At 39.0% G+C, this 18129-nt stretch overlaps 2 protein-coding genes and 1 long non-coding RNA gene across 3 annotated transcripts in view; 2 read left to right on the forward strand and 1 right to left on the reverse strand.

Annotated features, from left to right (window-relative positions):
• The window catches only part of STX17 (syntaxin 17), a 51746-nt gene extending 46978 nt beyond the window's left edge, over positions 1 to 4768 (forward strand). The window contains exons 6-7 of the mRNA XM_021691524.1: positions 3199 to 3285; positions 4217 to 4768. Coding sequence (XP_021547199.1) covers positions 3199 to 3285; positions 4217 to 4456 — 327 coding nt within the window. The 3' untranslated portion in view covers positions 4457 to 4768. The remainder of the gene's footprint in view (positions 1 to 3198; positions 3286 to 4216) is intronic.
• Positions 4769 to 11977: 7209 nt separating this feature from the next.
• LOC110581777 lies at positions 11978 to 16144 on the forward strand. The gene is made up of 3 exons (XR_002480398.1): positions 11978 to 12073; positions 15171 to 15267; positions 16106 to 16144. It is a non-coding gene; the product is annotated as an uncharacterized LOC110581777 (long non-coding RNA).
• Positions 16145 to 16368: 224 nt separating this feature from the next.
• ERP44 (endoplasmic reticulum protein 44) overlaps positions 16369 to 18129 on the reverse strand; it is a 94459-nt gene continuing 92698 nt past the window's right edge. Inside the window, exon 12 of the mRNA XM_021691440.2 lies at positions 16369 to 17746. Coding sequence (XP_021547115.1) covers positions 17645 to 17746 — 102 coding nt within the window. The 3' untranslated portion in view covers positions 16369 to 17644. The remainder of the gene's footprint in view (positions 17747 to 18129) is intronic.

Here is an 18129-nt window from a genome sequence, read left to right on the forward strand (position 1 = left end):
GCTTCTTAAAGAAACCTGTAGCTTTTAGCACAGTAATAAAACTGTACAACTACTAGCAGGACTCTCCAAGGGAGAGCATTTTTATTGATGTAAATAGATTTGGGGATGGATTTGTTGAAAGTATTACTGTTGCTTGATATAGAGGATGCTGGGTATACAAGTCTCCATAACAAGCATTCAAGGGAAAAACAGTTCATTAGTTTTGACTTCAGATGCCCAAATTGCATTCTGCTTGACCAACATTAACTTAATAAATCACATTTTTTCCCAGAATCTTAGATGCTCCTATAACTGCCTATTAAGATTCAGTTATTTTTTCAGAAAGAATATTAAGGGGACCTAATTCACTATTTTTTAAAATGAAATCCATAGACATATTCTTAGAGTCTTTTGAGAATTCTTTTTTCTTTTACTAAGGGAAGAGTCTTTATATTACTTTAGAGAAACACTAGTATCTTTCATATATGGTTTAACTCCTTGTTAAAGGGGTGCTGAGAACATATATGAGGGGCCAAAGTCTAAAATGTCAAAAGGGGAGTTTGAAGATTATCAAGTGTGGGAGGCCCAGGCAGATGAAAGCAAACATAAGCAAATCAGAAGCAAAAAAGGGAGGTTGGTAGGTATAGGAAAATTATTTGGGGCCTGAGAGAAAGGAGACTATTGGCTATTTTCCCTCTACCCCTCAGCTCATCAAGATGTGGAGGTTGGTGATCACACCTGTGATTTATCTGTGAATACAGACTTTCAGGCAAGAATGGAAAGTGTTAGGGATGTGCCAAATAGAAACAATGATAGAAATTCAGTGTCAGAAATCCCAACAGGTTGGATGTTACTTGTGTTGGCACTTATGCTTCTATGGGTTGGAAGAAGAAAGCTAACATTAAAAAAGTTTATTGTCTGAGGAAAATAAAAAGTGAATGAATGAATGGCTAGAAGAGATCTAATGCCAAGAATTTTCAAGCCTCATAGGAAAAAGTTTAGTACACTTTTTAGAAAAGAAAGATTCTTGAGAAGATCAGGATGACTTTTTCTCCTCACACTCTACAGACCCTATCTCATTTTATCCTCACTTCAACTCTATGAGGTATATCATCATCCTCACTTGAGAGATGAGAGTTTTGACACCTGGAGAGCTTGAGTAATTTGTCCAAGGGCATACAGTGCTGGAATTTGAACACAGGACATCTGGCCAAGAAGGTTATGCCCTTAATCCAGTTGTGTACATACATTAGTGGTTTTTAAAGTGTGAGAATCATGGTCTTGCAGCATCACCTGGGAACTCATAAGACATGCAAATTCTCAGGCTTCACCTGAAGTTCTATGGAATCAGAAACTCTGGAGGTGGGACCCAGCAGTCCATGCTTTAATAAATCTGGGCAGTTCTGGTGGTTACTCACATGTGAGAATCATTGTACTTGTCTTGGACAGAAATGTTAAAAAGAAAACTGATAAAGGACTTTTTTAAGGGTTGTGTTAGAGATATGAAGATAGCAGTGGAGAATACAGGAATGAAGGGATACCATGAAAGGTCTACCAGGGAAAAGGTGCATACTTGGTGTATGAGAAGGGAAGGAATGTCAATAATGCTTAAGGAAGCAACTGTGGGGAAGTAATTAGCTGTGTTGTGTTTCGTGTCCTTGAATGATGGTTGGAGTTAGTGTTATATCTGATTCAATGTAAGTTAAGAGGGCAATCAAATGCTTCAGGATTCAAGTTGAATTATTTCACAGTCATTGTAGAAGTGGGATTTAGCTGGGATCAAAGAGGGATTCTTTTCTTTTTTCTGTGAATTAAAAAAAAAAAAGAAAAACCTAGGGACACCTGGGTGGCTCAGTCGGTTAAGTGTCCAACTCTGGGTTTTGGCTCAGATCATGATCTCAGGATCATGGAATCAAGCCCCATGTTGGGCTCTGCGCCCAGCATGGAGTCTGCTTAAGACTCTCCTTCCTCTCCCTCTCCCCCTCCCCACCACATGCACATGCACTCTCTGTCTCTAAAATAAATAAATGAATCTTTAAAAACAAACAAAAAAACCCCTAGTCTGTATATTGATGTGATGGGGTTACTTGAGTTTTATACATTTGTCAGAATTCATCATTCTGTACTCTTAAAATGGGTGCATATTATTGTATGTAAATTCTGTCTAAATTTTATTTAAAATGGGAAGTGTTCCTGTGGCAAGTAATGAGTTCCCATCATTGGAGGTGTTTGTGCTGAGGCTCAGTAACCACTAGTGAGAAATGTAGTGGGGCTTCACACCTCTGAGGGGAAGGTTATTCTTTCTACCCAGAGGTTCCATGAGTCACAGGTTCTGTTGTGTCAGCACAGTTGTTGCCGTTTGTAGAATGCTTTATTAATATCTTTGATCTGAGACATTTTAACTTGTAATGATTTTAAAATGTATTAAAGTGTACAGGTGTGAAACTCAGGACAGTAAATGCATTCATTGCTCCCTACTGCATATCACAAGTGGAAAGTTTTCATAACAGATCAAACCAAATTGTATTCTCATTTTTAAAATGTAATCATTTATATTTATGGATCCAAGGGCATTTTACTCCTACGGCAAATTTACGTGTTTTAAATTTTTGACTCTTCAAAGAAGTTAAAGAGGTTTTTTTTTAAGATTTTATTTATTTATTTGACAGAGAGAGAGACAGTGAGAGAGAGAACACAAGCAGGGGGAGCGGGAGAGGGAGAAGCAGGCTTCCTGCGGAGCAGGGAGCCCGATGCGGGGCTCGATCCCAGGACCCTGGGATCATGACCCGAGCCGAAGGCAGACGCTTAATGACTGAGCCACCCAGGCGCCCCAGTTAAAGAGGTTTTTATGTTTGATTTTGTTTTTGTTTTTTATCGTCAACCTCACTGCGACATGTAAATGCTTATTTGGATTTTTCTTGTCTTACAAAGAAGATTCATTTGGAGAATAATATGTTTGTATGTTTGAATGAATTTTAGTCTAAGATGCTTTTTCCTATAAAGGTGCCACCCTTTTATTATCTAATAATTAAGTCACTTTTTTCTTTATACAAGTGAATTTGTACTTTCGACATAGTTTATCAGACGTTATTAATGAACCACTGTTCAGACTGCAAGGCTGCAGTACACAGGATCCTGATTACAGGAAATAAAATAGTGTGTATTGGCTGAGTGCTGCTCCCCAGCAGGACCGCTTAATCATAATTCCTTTGCATCTAGTCTCAGCAGGAGAAGATTGACAGCATTGAAGACCATGTCAACAGAGCTGCTGTGAATGTTGAAGAGGGAACCAAAAACTTGGGGAAGGTAAGATTCTGCTCCTGCTGACAAATCAATGGTACTCTGGCTCCCAGGAATCTCTAGTATTAACCCAATTGATCTGCTCTCTTTAATGTGGAAGGAACCAGCAATTAAGGAAATAAGGAACAAACGACACATAGTAGTGCAAGAAATCAATGACTGTTGTAATATTCTACTCTAAGATTCATTCTGTTGGGCGAGAAATTTTTTTAGGGAATAAACCAAAGCCCCGCTATAAGGCATTTTGGTGTTCCAAGGGAATATTTGCAGAGGTTCAGGGAGTGAAGTATAGAGTGTTGCCAGAATCCAGCAGGGGCAAGAGGGTAAGGATGTGACAGTACGTGTGGAGGGGGACCATCTCTTTCCCATAGAATATTGCTTTTTTTTTTTTTTTAATTTTATTTATTTATTTGAGTGAGAGAGAATGAGAGACAGAGCACGAGAGGGAAGAGGGTCAGAGGGAGAAGCAGACTCCCCGCCGAGCAGGGAGCCCGATGCGGGACTCGATCCCCGGACTCCAGGATCATGACCTGAGCCCAAGGCAGTCGCTCAACCGACTGAGCCACCCAGGAGCCCTAGAATATTGCTTTTAACCCCAGGTATACAGCACAGGATAATCTCTATGCAACATAAAAGCTTTGGGGGTATCTATAGCAGCTGAAACTGTTTAAATAAGTTTGCTAGATAGTGGATTGATTGTTTTGCAAGTAAAATCAATTTGTAGTAGTCCACTTTTTGCAGCTCATTTCTCCAAGTTCTGAGATGAGGAGCAATTGTAGTACCTGTGGAATACTCCCCCCACCCCCCAATCTCTAAGGTTAATTATGTACCAAGAGTTAAAGAAGCATTGCCAGGAGTAATGAGAGGAAAATGCACATCACCACAGGCAGATATTCTCAACTCAATTTCTAAATTGAATTTTTTTTTTTTTTTACAGGCTGCAAAATACAAGCTGGCAGCCCTGCCTGTGGCAGGTGCACTCATCGGAGGAGTGGTGGGGGGTCCGATTGGCCTCCTTGCAGGCTTCAAAGTGGCAGGAATTGCAGCTGCACTTGGTGGTGGGGTGTTGGGCTTCACAGGTGGAAAATTGATACAAAGAAAGAAACAGAAAATGATGGAGAAGCTCACTTCCAGCTGTCCAGATCTTCCCAGCCAAACTGACAAAAAATGCAGTTAAAAACCAAACTTCAGTATTATTGGCACCAATATGTTTATCCTAATGAGGACCTTTGCTACTGTTGGACACTCAGTCAGCTTTTGGAACATGATTATGTCAAGATAGTGGCTGTAGATGCTCAAATGGGATTGAACTGTGATAAGTGGATATATCTTTTTGTTTGCTGGAGTGTTAGTGGAGATGTTAGAGATTGAGGAGCCTGGGTTGAGGGTGTGTAATGTTGTCAGGTAAAGTTTAAGGACTGCCAGGGAGCAGATTTTTGCCTGGAAATGTGAAAAATGAATTTATAACTTTGATAAGGACTTGAGATGTATGGATATGATGGATTATGGAAGACTAGTCTATTCCATAACCCTGACTTGGAGACCCTAAGGCCCAGTGTATTCTAAATATGCTTATTTATCTCCTAAATATAGGAGGTTATTTAGGCCTGTTAACAAAGAAAAGAATGGGGAGTTCAGGAGCCTTTCTTATCAAATAAGGAAATCAGGATCTAGTAAGGGGCGCAGGTGAACTACAGAATGGAGTCCATTTGGTGAACCCTATTACAGTTTGGTCCACCTGTATTTTCTGGTGAAGGACACAAATAGTGTAAGAAAAAGGAAAGAGAGGTACAACTTCTCTTTGAGATACCTTAATTTGTGACACTGGCTTCTTCTCTGAACTCCTCCTTCTGTCTCTTTAAATAAAGAACACAGAATCTCAAGTGATAGGGGACTATTAAGCCAGTCACTAAGCTTGGTCTGTCAGCCTGTCTCTTAACACCTCAAAGATCTAGTGCCCTCTGCCTTCCCTGCCTTATAATTCTGCAAAGTTCTTTGGCTTGTGGGGTGAATTCTACCCATGTGTAATGAGGACTTCTCATAATCTGCTTTCTTGTATTGTCTCCCATCTCTGTTCATCTTTTCCTGTAACCTCTAGGTTAAAGAGAGAAAGGAAGAGAAAGCTCCAAATATTTCCAACATTGTTAGAGTGTGAGGTAAAAAAATAAGCAGAAGACAGGGGGACACCAGATCATTTCTTGGGGCATCTTAAAATTTCAAGAGACTGATGTACGGGCCACACAAGGAATCTCTGACCCTAAGTCTTTTCAGCTGGCCCTTTGGGGAGCTAAGAACTAGCTTTCTACCTCACTTCTGTTACTACCATCCTTTCCTCAGGCTTTGCAGTCTCTGTGCTTTGCTTTACTTTTCACAGCTGTTATTTCTTCCTAAGAATGGCATTCTTGCTAGTCTTTTCTCACATTGAAGATGATAGACAAAGCCTGGTGCCAAGACTGATCCTGATGAAGGATTTGTGGTGCTAACCCCAACACTTGACATTGATAGCAAGCATGGCCCAGCCCAATCCAGTGTCTATCTCAAATAGCCAAAAAGGTAGCCTCATCCTGTACCCCCAATTCATTTGAAATAGGAAGGAGCCACCTTTTGCCTTAATCTTTACCGTTTTCTGAGAGCAGAGAAATGGGCACCTTTACCACAAAATGTGTGAGCTCAGGAGCCAAACAGATTCCTCAGGTGGTTGAATGGTTTATCACTTCTCTCTCGTTGAGTTTACTCTTAATTTGTATTGTTTGCTTGCTACCTTTTACTTCTTTGTCTAATGTAGATAGACCTTTCTCTCACACTTTTTTGACTCTCACCAATGAAGTCTAATGAAGAGAAAGCACCGTTTCTTACTGGCATTAAATAACTGGAAAATATCAAGTATTGCTATCTGCTGACTTGTATCTTCAGTATGATGCCAAAAAGGAAGTGCTTTGAATAAGTGTCAGATTCTGATGCAGTATTTGATACTGGATACCTGTAAGGTTAGGGTAATTATTTTGGAACTCCACCTTTTTAAATATTTTCTGATCTTTGCTGTCCTTTAACACAGAGTATTCAAACCAGAACGAGGACTCATCCAGGGTGCTTATTTAAAACAAGATTGCTAAACTTCAGTCGCATAGGTAACTCTAACAATGGCCAGCCAGTCTGGCCTGGTCAGCTAAAATTATAAATTTAAAGTATAGTTACATCAAGATTCAGCTGTATCATTGAATTCTGTAATTTCCAAGTATTCTCCCCTTCAGTGTGGCCCAATCTTCATTGCTCCATATCATTCCCACTCTGCCAACCCACAACTGACTACACTTTTTAGCCCACCATCTTTTTTTTTTTTTTTTTTAATTTTGTTTTTTTTTTTTTAGAAAGAGAGAAAGACAGCATGAGCAGGAGGGGTAGAGGGAGTCTTAAGCAGACTCCACACTGAGCGTAGAGTCTGATGCGGGGCTCAGTCTCACGACCCTGAGTTGTGAGACCAAGAGTCGGACGCTTAACCGACTGTGCCACCCAGGTGCCCCCTACCCTTAGCCCACCATCTTAATGGCACTAGGGACTCATTACCCTATCAGGCTAGTTTTACACGGAAACTGGAGGAGAGAGGAGGCCTATTTTAATTGAAGCTTACATTTTGTTTGAGGATCTTGCATTTTTCATCAGCCAGTTTGGGATACCACTGTATGTGCTCATATAGGACTTTGATTTTTACTACTCATCAGGATTGGAATATTACTCCAGCAGTCTTCATGCTCAGGCAAATTGCAGTCCTTTTAAAAAGTTTTATAGTTTAAAATCATTTAGAAATTGTATCTGATTTCCCCATAATAGCATCTAATAGCTAACTTTTTGTAGAAATTTCTAGAAGTGTTTAATCAACTATAAATTATATACCTATAAACTGTAAAGTGTTTAGAGGTATGAATTAGTTAATATAACACAGAAACCAATCTTAAACTAAATTTAATGCCCTAGGGTATCAGATTAAATTTATCTTCTCTGTGATTCATGTCTTATTTTTACTAGATTGAAGTTAGAAGATAAGGGTCACTTTGATTAAGTTCTTAAAATTTACAGAGGTACAAACTTCCAGTTATAAAATTAAATTACAGGGGTGAAAAGTACAGAATAGAGGGGGGAAATGTAGAGGTTCATTTGAATAAAAGTGCTTCTAAAGACCTTTTTTGTTTTTCTAAACTCTTTCTGATACAATAATCTGAGAATTTCTCTGTAGAGCAGAGACTTTGAAACTTTGTGGTTGTAACCCACAGTAAAAAATGCATTTATATAAAAACTCAGAATATGGGGGCGCCTGGGTGGCTCAGTTGGTTAAGCGACTGCCTTCGGCTCAGGTCATGATCCTGGAGTCCCGGGATCGAGTCCCGCATCCGGCTCCCTGCTCGGCGGGGGGTCTGCTTCTCCCTCTGCCCTATTCCCTCTCGTGCTCTCTGTCTCTCATTCTCTCTCTCAAATAAATAAATAAAATCTTTAAAAAAAAAAAAAACTCAGAATATGTATAATGGAGAATACCATTATGTGTAGTGTACTCTGATGTTTTTTATTTCAGTTTTTAAAATATTGCTGGTTGCAACCTACCAAATTGATTTCATAATCTACCAATGGGTTGTGACCCTTAGTTTGAAAAGAAGAAGACACCGTATGGAGGAACGGATATTTATTGAATATCTTCTGTTTTCCAGGCACTTCGCTAGGCATTTTACAGGTAAGGAAACTGAGTCTCAGAGAAGTTAAGTGACTTGCAGAGGGTTATTCAGTTGTAAAAGGTTGAAACTAGAGGGATGTTAACTAGGTCTCTTGAACTAAAAAAATTTGTTACTCTCATACCATGCTGCTTCTGTATATAAAATTAAGGTAGGCCATTCATCCTGCTTCACCCAAATACTGGTATATTCCATAAGGCAGGCTTGCTGTGAAATTACATGTGCTGTTTGTTTGCAGTTTTTTTTTTTTTTTTTTTTTTAATCTTTTGTCATGAAGTGTCCTGCAGCCTCAAAGTTTTTAATAGTGGCTGATGTAGAAGGTACCTAGTGCTGAATTTAGTCCTTAGACTGTAAAATTAAAAATGTTTCCGTCCCACCTACACATCCCTACAAATTTCCTCGTATTCCATGGGTTATAGCCATCTCTTCAGCAGTGCTTTTTTGTATTGAAAATGAAATCTGTTTTTTTTTTTTTAATCTATCATAACTCAGAATCAAATGATTACTGTCTTTTTAAAATGGTACTCTTGGGAAGCCACGTACTTACTGTAGGGATATTAGTATTACTTAGAACATTTTTGAAACTTTACTTTTGGAATTGCCTCCAAAGACATTTTGCAAACCACATAGAAAAGGCATCTCAGTGTTTATTAGTCATGGATTACACTCCCTTGTCCTTATGACCTCTCCTCTCTTCCATTCTCAGTTTTGCTTTTCTTCTGCTGGCTTAGCTCTCCTACCCACCTATGCTGGAGCCAATAACCTAAGGGTACCCAGACGGGGGGTATGCTGGCCAGAGTTCCTGGAGCAAGAACTTTTAGTTTATAGTGAAGCTGAATGCTGTAAAGGGAGGATCCTACAAGTCCAGAAACCTTTCTCTGTGGGCTGCCTGTAAGTGTTGTAAGTAGTTTGCACAGGACTAAGGACTGAATACTGGTAATATCAATCACAGGAAGGTGAGGAAGCCTAAAATGTAAGTATGTAATGTACAGCATTTCTCTGCAGTGAAGAACAGAAACTAAACCAAGCCATGCTTTGTGTTAACTTAAAACTGAAAGGTGTTTCTCAGGGTCTCCTTTGCCCTTTATTGCTGCCACATAAAAGCTGGGAGGAAGGATGATGAAAAGCCTGGGGAAAAGGCTCTCCTGTGAAATGGACATGTTCTTCTCTTGTATTATCTCTTGTATTAAAGTACAATGTGGCTTTGGATGTCAGGTACTTATGAATGTTGGACAGTGTTCGTAAGGAGTCATAGGACTAATAAAAGGCAGGAAAGCTTCCCTGGGAGCCTAAATTAATGTAAACAGTTCAGGTTCTGTTTGTGTTTGTAACATTTTGTTTCTAACAGGTGGTTCTTGCTATTTATATTCATTAATTTGACACCGTTTTACAGAGGAACTTCTTGGGTATTATAAACAATCAATGGCAAAAGATGAATATTATTATCCACATCACCACTCTCAAAGAAATTATTTGTTTTTGGAGATAAGAAATATATCTGTGCAAATTTAACAAAAGAAATAAATTGAATAAAAATTATTTGCCCAAGATCAAAGCTAGTTGGCACAACAGCTAGAATTATACCAAGGTCTAAGAAAAAAGAAAATACCCTCGAAGTAATTTAACTAAGGTTTTGTTATGCCATATCAAGTTGCATGCTGAGGCTTATGGTCTTTCAGACCAGCTTAAATTCCAGATGAGGCAATAGCTATAGTGAAAAGAAAATTGGATTGGGGGATCAGGAGATCAGAGTGCTAATTTTGGCTCTCTCTCCCATGGTAAGCTTTTTCTCAGTGGTGGCTGCCTTCTCGAACTGTTCCAGCCAGGGATTTGCCAACCATAAACTTCAGTGGTTAGCAACTTGACACTCATATTTATTCTTCATATCTAGCCTCTTACTGGGTCCTGTCAATTCTACTTTGAATGTTAGTTGCATCTATTTATAAATATATTCATGGTCATCACTCTAGTAAAAAACTGTTCCCTCACACCCCCCACCTCATTTCCCCCAACTTTAAGCCATTCCTCACATCAGTGCCACAAGAATGAGAACTAGGTCCCTCTTCCATTATTCTGCTGAAATATTTCCAGTGGCTCCCACTGAATACTCGATTAAGTTCAAATCCCGTAGGTTGGCATTCACAGCTTTCCATATTCTGGCCCCAGCTTTATCTCTTCAAACTCAACTACTCACCATCTGACAATGCCACTGAGAATCAGACATTCCATAAAAATGATTTTAAGGTTTTTCTATGGTGAAGTTAGGAACTGATCATAAACTGTTTACATTTGTCTAGATGAAAATTCTGCAGTACTACATTTTACACAACTAGTCAGCCTAAAAGTTGTTTCTTAAGGAAAATCTCTTGTCCCCCCAGAAGAAATTACATTGAATTTCTTAACCCCTGAAACAATGTCAGTCTTGACACCTGTGCTTCTGATAGCCAGAGCATGGGCATTTTTCTTCAGCAGCATAGATACTCCAGCCTTGAATGGACTATTGTCTAGCTCCTGTGAGAAACTTGACTAATAAATATTTGAGAAAAACAACTCAAGAGTACATGTTATTCATACATTTCTCAAGTACTTGAGATTTTCTTGTATTATGGTTAATCATTAAAAAGATGTTTACCTGGGTTTCATTAATTAAACCCCCTATTAAACCCTTGATGTTAGCAAGGGTCAGCACAAGAAAAGACCAGTGGTGAGAATTCTACAAATTCTGTAAAGCTTACTGAATTCATTATGTTGTTGAGTGGTGCTTGTATAAGGAAACATGCAATAAATTCATTCAACAAACATTGAATTGAATGCCTGTTGTGTGTTGCATGCCAGGGCCATATATAGAAAAATATTAGACCTGTAGAATCTACCCTTGTAAATCATTCAAGCTAATGAATTCAGGTACACAGAGCAAGTAAATCACAGGAACGTGGTTAAGTATCTTAAAAGAGGAATAAACAAAGTAGGTTGAAGGTACACAGAAGATGGAGTGATTTGCTGCCTGGAAGAGAAGGGGAAGGCTCTTAACAATGTGTTAAGAGGTAGGCATGGGATAGGATCCTGACCAAGGTCTCCAATACCCAAGTTCATGTACCTTTCCCAGTACCTGAAAGAAGGTTATGGCTGACTGAAGACAAAGTTATGGGCTTTGAGGTGGCAGGGGAATCCCATGTACAAAGGGTTGAAAACACGAAAAAGCAGTGTGCTCAGAGAAAACTAAGGAATTAAACTTGTGAGTGATGAAGCTGGTAGGATGGAAATATTGACTGGGGTGGTTATACATGTTTTTAACTGAATAATTCTTTGTTTAAAGGAATTCATGTGTTGCTTTCTATCAGATAAGACTGTTAGAACCCTTTGGAGTTCTTCCTTTTGCCTTCCTTGCCAAGGAAGTTAGTAAACCTCACCTTTGCCAGAGTTCTTGGTATATTTGGCATATTTGCTTTCCTTTCCCACATGCAAGAAGTGATTTGTGCTTTCTTGTCTCTCTACTGTGAGATCCCCTGCTTTATATTGAATGCCTGCTTTCTTCCTGTCCTGCTATTCATTCCATAGATACTGAAAACCCACTGAGAAAATAGTCATGAAACTTAACCTGTTAGTGTCCAAGACTTTCATGGTCCAGTTTTCCATTTCTACAGTATTTAACCACTGCAATTCATTGGCTTCATTCACTTGTGGCGAATTCTGCAATGTTTTATAACTTCATAGCTATAAACTTTCATTTGTGGTGGTATGATCTCGCCAACTAGATTGTAAGCTGCTTTCAGGGCAGGGACTATATCATCTGTTTCTTGGAATATTTTATGGCATGAAATATAGTGATGAGAAGGGGAAAAGAAATACCCCCCAAGAGTGACTTCCACGTAATGAATGATGAGGTCCTAGCATGTATGTGGTGCCATCTTTTGGGGATATGCATGGAAATGTGAAAAAGTCTCCTAAGGCATTTCAAACCTTTGCTCAGTACTCACTTTTGTCTATTAACCTAGGACTGAGTGATGCAACAGAAGAAATCTGGAAAACACCTCCAGGACTTGGGAGCCACGAATTGAAAATTGAAGAATTTGGAGGTAAAGATATTTCCTTTTCCAGCTAAAAGTCTTGACTTAAAGAAGATACAGGACCTGAATCACTGAAGAAATGGTGTGGAAAAGTTGGGTTTATCTTCTGTCTTACCATAGGATTGACGGGGTCAGAACAGTAGGCACCCAAGAAGGATTTACAGTCTGATGGCCTAATATTGAAATGCAGTAGCAGCAGGAATGTAATTGCTGTTAGGCAGGCAAGGACTGGAATCAAGAAAGGGCAGAGCTGAAGTTAAGAGGTAGGCATGAGACAGGATTTTGACCAAGGTCTCCAGTACCCAAGTTCATGTACTTTTCCCACCAAACAGACTCTCAGTGAGTTGATAGGAATGAAAGGGAGTAAGGTGCGTGGCACTTAATAATTCTTCATGGACGCTAGTTCCCTTTCTTTCCTCTCTGGGTTTAATTGTTCGTGACAGATTGCTGCCTGTTATTGGGGTTAGGGTGAGGGTCAACAACTCAGGACTTCCTTAGCCTTCCCCTTCTAGAATTTCCCTTTCCCTGTTGATACCTTGCCTGTCTTACAGGGTGGTCCCCGTAGTTATAAGGGCAATGAAAAGAAGTGCAGAGCTGTTCCCTCCCTCCCCCTCAGAAAAGCATCCATGTGTTAAAAGAATTTGTTTCTAGGCTTAGATAAAAAGCATCCTCCTAAGGTTAGTGGGAACTTGTAGATGTGATTGTAAAGCACCACCAGTAATTTCTGAGGGACCAGAAAATAGAAAAGGTGCCAGAACACTGAGCTTGGGCAAAAGTCTAAAATTTAAGAGGTAAAGTTCTATTTCAGAAGCCACAGACCAGGTAATTTACCTTATAATATAGAAAAATTCTGAAACAGACTATTAAACAGTATGTTAAATCGGAAAGCCATGCTCATTATGAAGATATGAAGAATTGGTAAGTCAGAATAGATGCCCTTTTGGGCAGTGGTTAGGGCAAGAAAACAATCATAGTATCAGGCTTCCATGATTTATCTGATCCTCCCTGTGTCATGTACAAGTTTACAAATGGCATCAGAGAGTGGCCATGCAGCTTACTTCCTGTCACCCATCCGAGTACGTAAAATGAGACACAGCACAGATAGGCAAGTACATGATCTTCTGATTGGCCCAGAGCTGGGACAACAGAGCTGCAATTCTTAGCAATGCTTTGCTATTACAGCAAGGTATTTTTTTAAGATTTATTTATTTGAGAGAGAGAGCGAGAGGGGCAGAGGGAGAGAATCCTCAGGCAAACTCCCCGCTGAGTACAGAACCCCATGCAGGGCTCTGTTCCCCCTACCCCCCCCCCGCCGCCCCCCCCCTCCAACCCTGAGATCACGACCTGAGCCAAAACCAAGAGTCGGATGCTTAACTGACTGCACCACCCAGGTGCCCCTACAGTAAGATGTTAATAGAGAAAATTGACAGCCTCTATTAATAATTTTCCTGGAGCAGAGTCCATTCTAGTTAATGGTGATATTTTCTTGTCCTTTGTTCATTTATTATGTAATTTGGCTTCCCCCCCCCCCCCATAAGAATTACTGATTTTACAGTGCTCTAGATTGCTGGGAATACAAAGGTAGAGGAGTTCCTGCATCTACGGCATTCACATGGTATGAGAAAGGGATACATGTACTTCCAACTGTGTATTAGACTGGGTCTTCTAAAATACATAAAGAGCTGTGGGACCACGGGGTGATAATTGTCTTCGGCATTGAAGGACGGATAGAATTTATTAGGCCAGGCAGGGGAGGAGGAGAGGAGGAATTTTAGAAGAGCAGTTTGTAGGCTGCACTTTTCCTCCTCTTCTCCAAAACCTATTGTCTTAAGGGCAGGCCAGCCCTCCCTCAAAGTGCTCTGCAAGGGGGAGCTTTGATGCTTCAACTGAAGGCCAGGTTTGAGCTATCAGCATATGGGTTCATATAGCTTCCCATTCTGATTCAAGTACAATTAAATAATTAAAAAAAAAAAAAAACTGGAGAAGCTTGCGACTGGTCATCTGGATTCAGAGTAAAATGTTCACATTAGGATATTTATGACGAATTAGTAAAAAATCTAAAATATAGAAATATTTTATAGTTTTATTACTTGGAAACACATACAAAAATTCAAACACAGCTAAAAAACAGTTGCCAAGCAGAGGTCCTATCCAACCTGTTTTAATGAACACATAAAACAGTTATAATCCACATAAAACAATTTAAGTCCTGAAACAACTTATTGTCTTCCGGGTCTTTAAATATTGGGCTTAAAAATTGATTACTGTTTTACTCTTATCACCTATTTAAATCCCCCCCCCCAAAAAAATTACTAACTTCAGTTTGATTCATGAAATGTTTTATTTAGAAAAATGATTAAAGCCATTTAATGGTAGTTATTTTGAAAACTGGAATACTGTGTGTTCATTTCCAGTCTTCTGTCACCATGCATTCTTCATGATTTCCAATAGTTGCTAACAGAAAGCACCTGTAACTTCCAGCAGCTCTTTGGGATACTCTTTGGTCCAAAGAGCCCTGAAATTATTTAAGGTGGCAAGATTGTTTTTACTTCTCATTTTTGCTTTTTTGTTTAATGTCATTTTATTTTAGCCCTGCTAGACTACATCTCCTTGTCAGAGAAAAAACAAAAGTTGAGTTATTCTGCTTTTCTTAATTGTTAATCCATTACACTCCTTCATCTATTCTTTTTGCCCTCAGGTTTTCCTATTTTTTTAATGCCTTCTTGGCAAATTTAGCACTTCCTGCAAAGTTAAGCTCATTGAGCTTTAATATTTCAACACTTACATATTTCACTCTCCTTTTTGGCCTTTATCATGCCAATTTTTCCTTCCTTTGTATGTGATCTTTGACAACTTCATCATGGAGCCCAATGAGATGCTTTAGATGCCTATTCTCTAGCTTCCTCTCCAGGTTCATTTAACTATTTAAAAAACATATTTAGAATTTCATCTAGAGAAAGTTTTCATCCTTTTATAGTCCCCGTTACTACTAGACCAATTTTTTAAAAACGCGAAAAGGTAGCAGGTTGACAGGCAGAAGGGACTGCTTCTAGTTTGGGTTTTGCAACTCAGCTGTTCTTCAGTCTTGCATCCCCTCTCTTCACAGCTGAGGAGCCTGAGGCCCAAAGCAGACTGGATAAATGAGAAGACTTCCACCTATGACATTCTCCGATGCATGGTTCAGAGGGGAAGAAGTGTAAATTGTGAGTTCTAGATACCTGGACGTTCTCTCTGTAGTCCAACTGGTGACAAATCCCAATGGAATCTACATCTTTTGTCATCTGTTGTATCTGTTCCTCTCCATGTCTTAGTTCTGGCCATTCTCTCCTGTGCAGGACCCATTTTATCATATCTAGACCCGCTGCCACAATATCCTTTCTCATACTTAAATATGAACATACTTCCTGGTTTGAAAATCTGTGAGTGGATCTCTGCTGCCTAGAAGATACAGTACAAACCTCTTAAGCTTGGCATTCAAGGCCTTGTACAATCAGCTCCCGTTCTTTCTCTAACTTCCTTTCTCATTTTCTTAGCCACACGCCTCCTCCTCACCCTCCCCCCGCCACCCCAGCCATGCACTAGCCCTATGGCAAAAATTTAATTTCTCTAATGTATTTTGGTGTTTTGCACTTGAGTTTTTTTTTTTTTTTCTTTTCCTTTTATAAAATTGGGCACCCAGTCCTGATGAGTGCTCAGGCTCTTGAGGGGTACAAAAATTACCTGACATCACTTTGCATCTCACTCATTCAATAAACATTTAAGTCCCAATACGCATAAAAGCTAAATCATGCAGCGTCAAATCTATTTTAACAGCCACTCCGTTACCTTCGATCACATTGAACATGTGTTCTTGAGGCCTTTTTCATAACCACTCTCAAGTCAGCTCTCTGCAATCCAATATTTGAGTGTTATCTTTTGTTTATAATATTTTTAAAGCCAATTACAGGATTATAAATTTATTCCAGTTAATTGCATATGCTGCTCTTGGTGTTGTGCGCTGCCCTGTTGAATGTTCATGAATTTTCATTCTAACTGCCTCAGATCTGGTCCATCCTCTGACCTGAAGACTACAACTTCGATTTCAGAGTTACTGATTAAAAGCAATGAATTGAACAGAACTAAGACCCAACCTTGAGGAATTTCTGTCCTGCCTTTCTAATTAACAATCTGGTAAGATATACTAAACATGCCCCTTATCACCTTATTAACAACATTTATTATTCTGAATGAAATGATGTTTAAGTCATGCATAACTAAGAGTTCTAGGCTGATTTTTTAAAAATAACAATCATTAAATATGCATTATAAATATTCACTTTATTTTAAAAGAATTGGAAGATGTTACATATATTACACACTACATATAATGGCACATGTCAGCCTTTTAAGCTTAAAAATAATCTTTCCCCAAACTGGGATTGACTTAGACTCCAAGTATAAAATGACTCTTGGCCTATAGCACCAACCCAGGCCCACAGGAAAGCCAATTTTGAACCTGTCTGTCCTCTGGCATTGGGCTTCCTGATATGACACTGAGGGTCCTCTCCCTCTGGTTTTGTTCCCTGGCACTATTGAGGCCTGGCACAGGGACCCATTTGACTATACACTGCAGGCCTAGGGAATCTAGAGGGGGTGGTAGGGTCCTCTAAAAATTTCACAATGGAAAAAAATTGAAAACATTATGTGCCTTGTCTTTGTTTTTGATCTATACTACTGTAACAAGACTACAAGAAAGAAGATCAGAATTACTGAAATACAATTTCTCTGCTGGTTTTTGTCTTTGAAATTCACGTGTCATGACAGGAGGAGACTTAAAAGTCATCTGGTTCAATACTGGTAACCTACTCTACTAGTATCTCAGACTTAGGTATAATTCAAAGTTTTAAATGCCATCCATATGCCATTTCGTTAGACAAACACAAAGAAATTTAATAACACTTTTCATTTTCTTTTTCTTAATTCGTAAGGACAATTTCTGCCAAATGTTCTGGCTTATGGCTCTCCTCCTCTTCATAGTATGTTTAAGTTACATATTAAGAATCCAAAAAATACCACTATGGAATTTTCATAAGCAATATCCGACCAATCAGTAAAACACGGTACACAGTGTGAAAATTTTAATTTATTCCCCTCCCAAGTATCCAGAATATATACCCTCTTAGCTTTGAGAAATGTGACAATGAAAATACCAACAGAATTGATTGTATATAAAGAAAAGCACATACTACACAGGAGACATCCCTAAGTCCTCCCTAACCTAGCAGTGCAAGTTAATGGTATGTTTCTGGTACTGTCAGTCACCTTTCACTTGATTTATAAAAATTTTACAGGACAGATTTAAAGCAAAGATAGGCCTCTGATTTTTATTTTTTTATCCCTAACAGATTTTTAAAAAGAGGCTATATTAAAGGACAATGCATTTTGAGTCAGGGGGAGAAAAAAAAAAATTAAAAACCCAAAACTTCTTTCAGTTTATTCAAAATAAAAATACACATAGAATTATGAAAATATAGGTTTACTATTTCCACCATGTAAGTTGATGCTGCTGTTTGAAAGGCTTGCAAATTGTTTTTCAAGTTTTTAAAGCTCATCTCGATCCCTCAATAAAGTATACCTATATTCGCTGGGTGCTAATTTCTGGAAGGAGCTCTCAGGTGGACTGCTTGCTACGTCTTGGACTTGCTGCAAGAGAAAGAATAAAACATATCAATATATTTTATGGAGCTATACTGTTTTATTAAAAGTACCAGATGAATGGTAGTTGTTTTGTAATTATTTGCTTAATAAAGATAGCTACTGTGTGCCAAAGGCCAGAGTTAAGTTTGAAATCTTGCTTTCCCCATTCAAATGCCCTTACTAATAATACTCTCTAGGGCAAGGCTGCCATAGAGCCCTCACCTTTGGACCTGTCGACAGTTCCTGAGGTGTAGTGGAAGGAAACAAAATACCTGACACCTAAGTGCTTTCTAGGTTATTTTGTACAGGCAGCACAATCATGACTAAGTTGGCCCAAATCCATCCTTCCTTCTTTTTTTTTTTTTTTTTTTTAAAGATTTTATTTATTT

Source organism: Neomonachus schauinslandi, chromosome 13, assembly GCF_002201575.2.
Source record: "Neomonachus schauinslandi chromosome 13, ASM220157v2, whole genome shotgun sequence".
In the NCBI taxonomy this organism is placed as follows: Eukaryota; Metazoa; Chordata; class Mammalia; order Carnivora; family Phocidae; genus Neomonachus; species Neomonachus schauinslandi.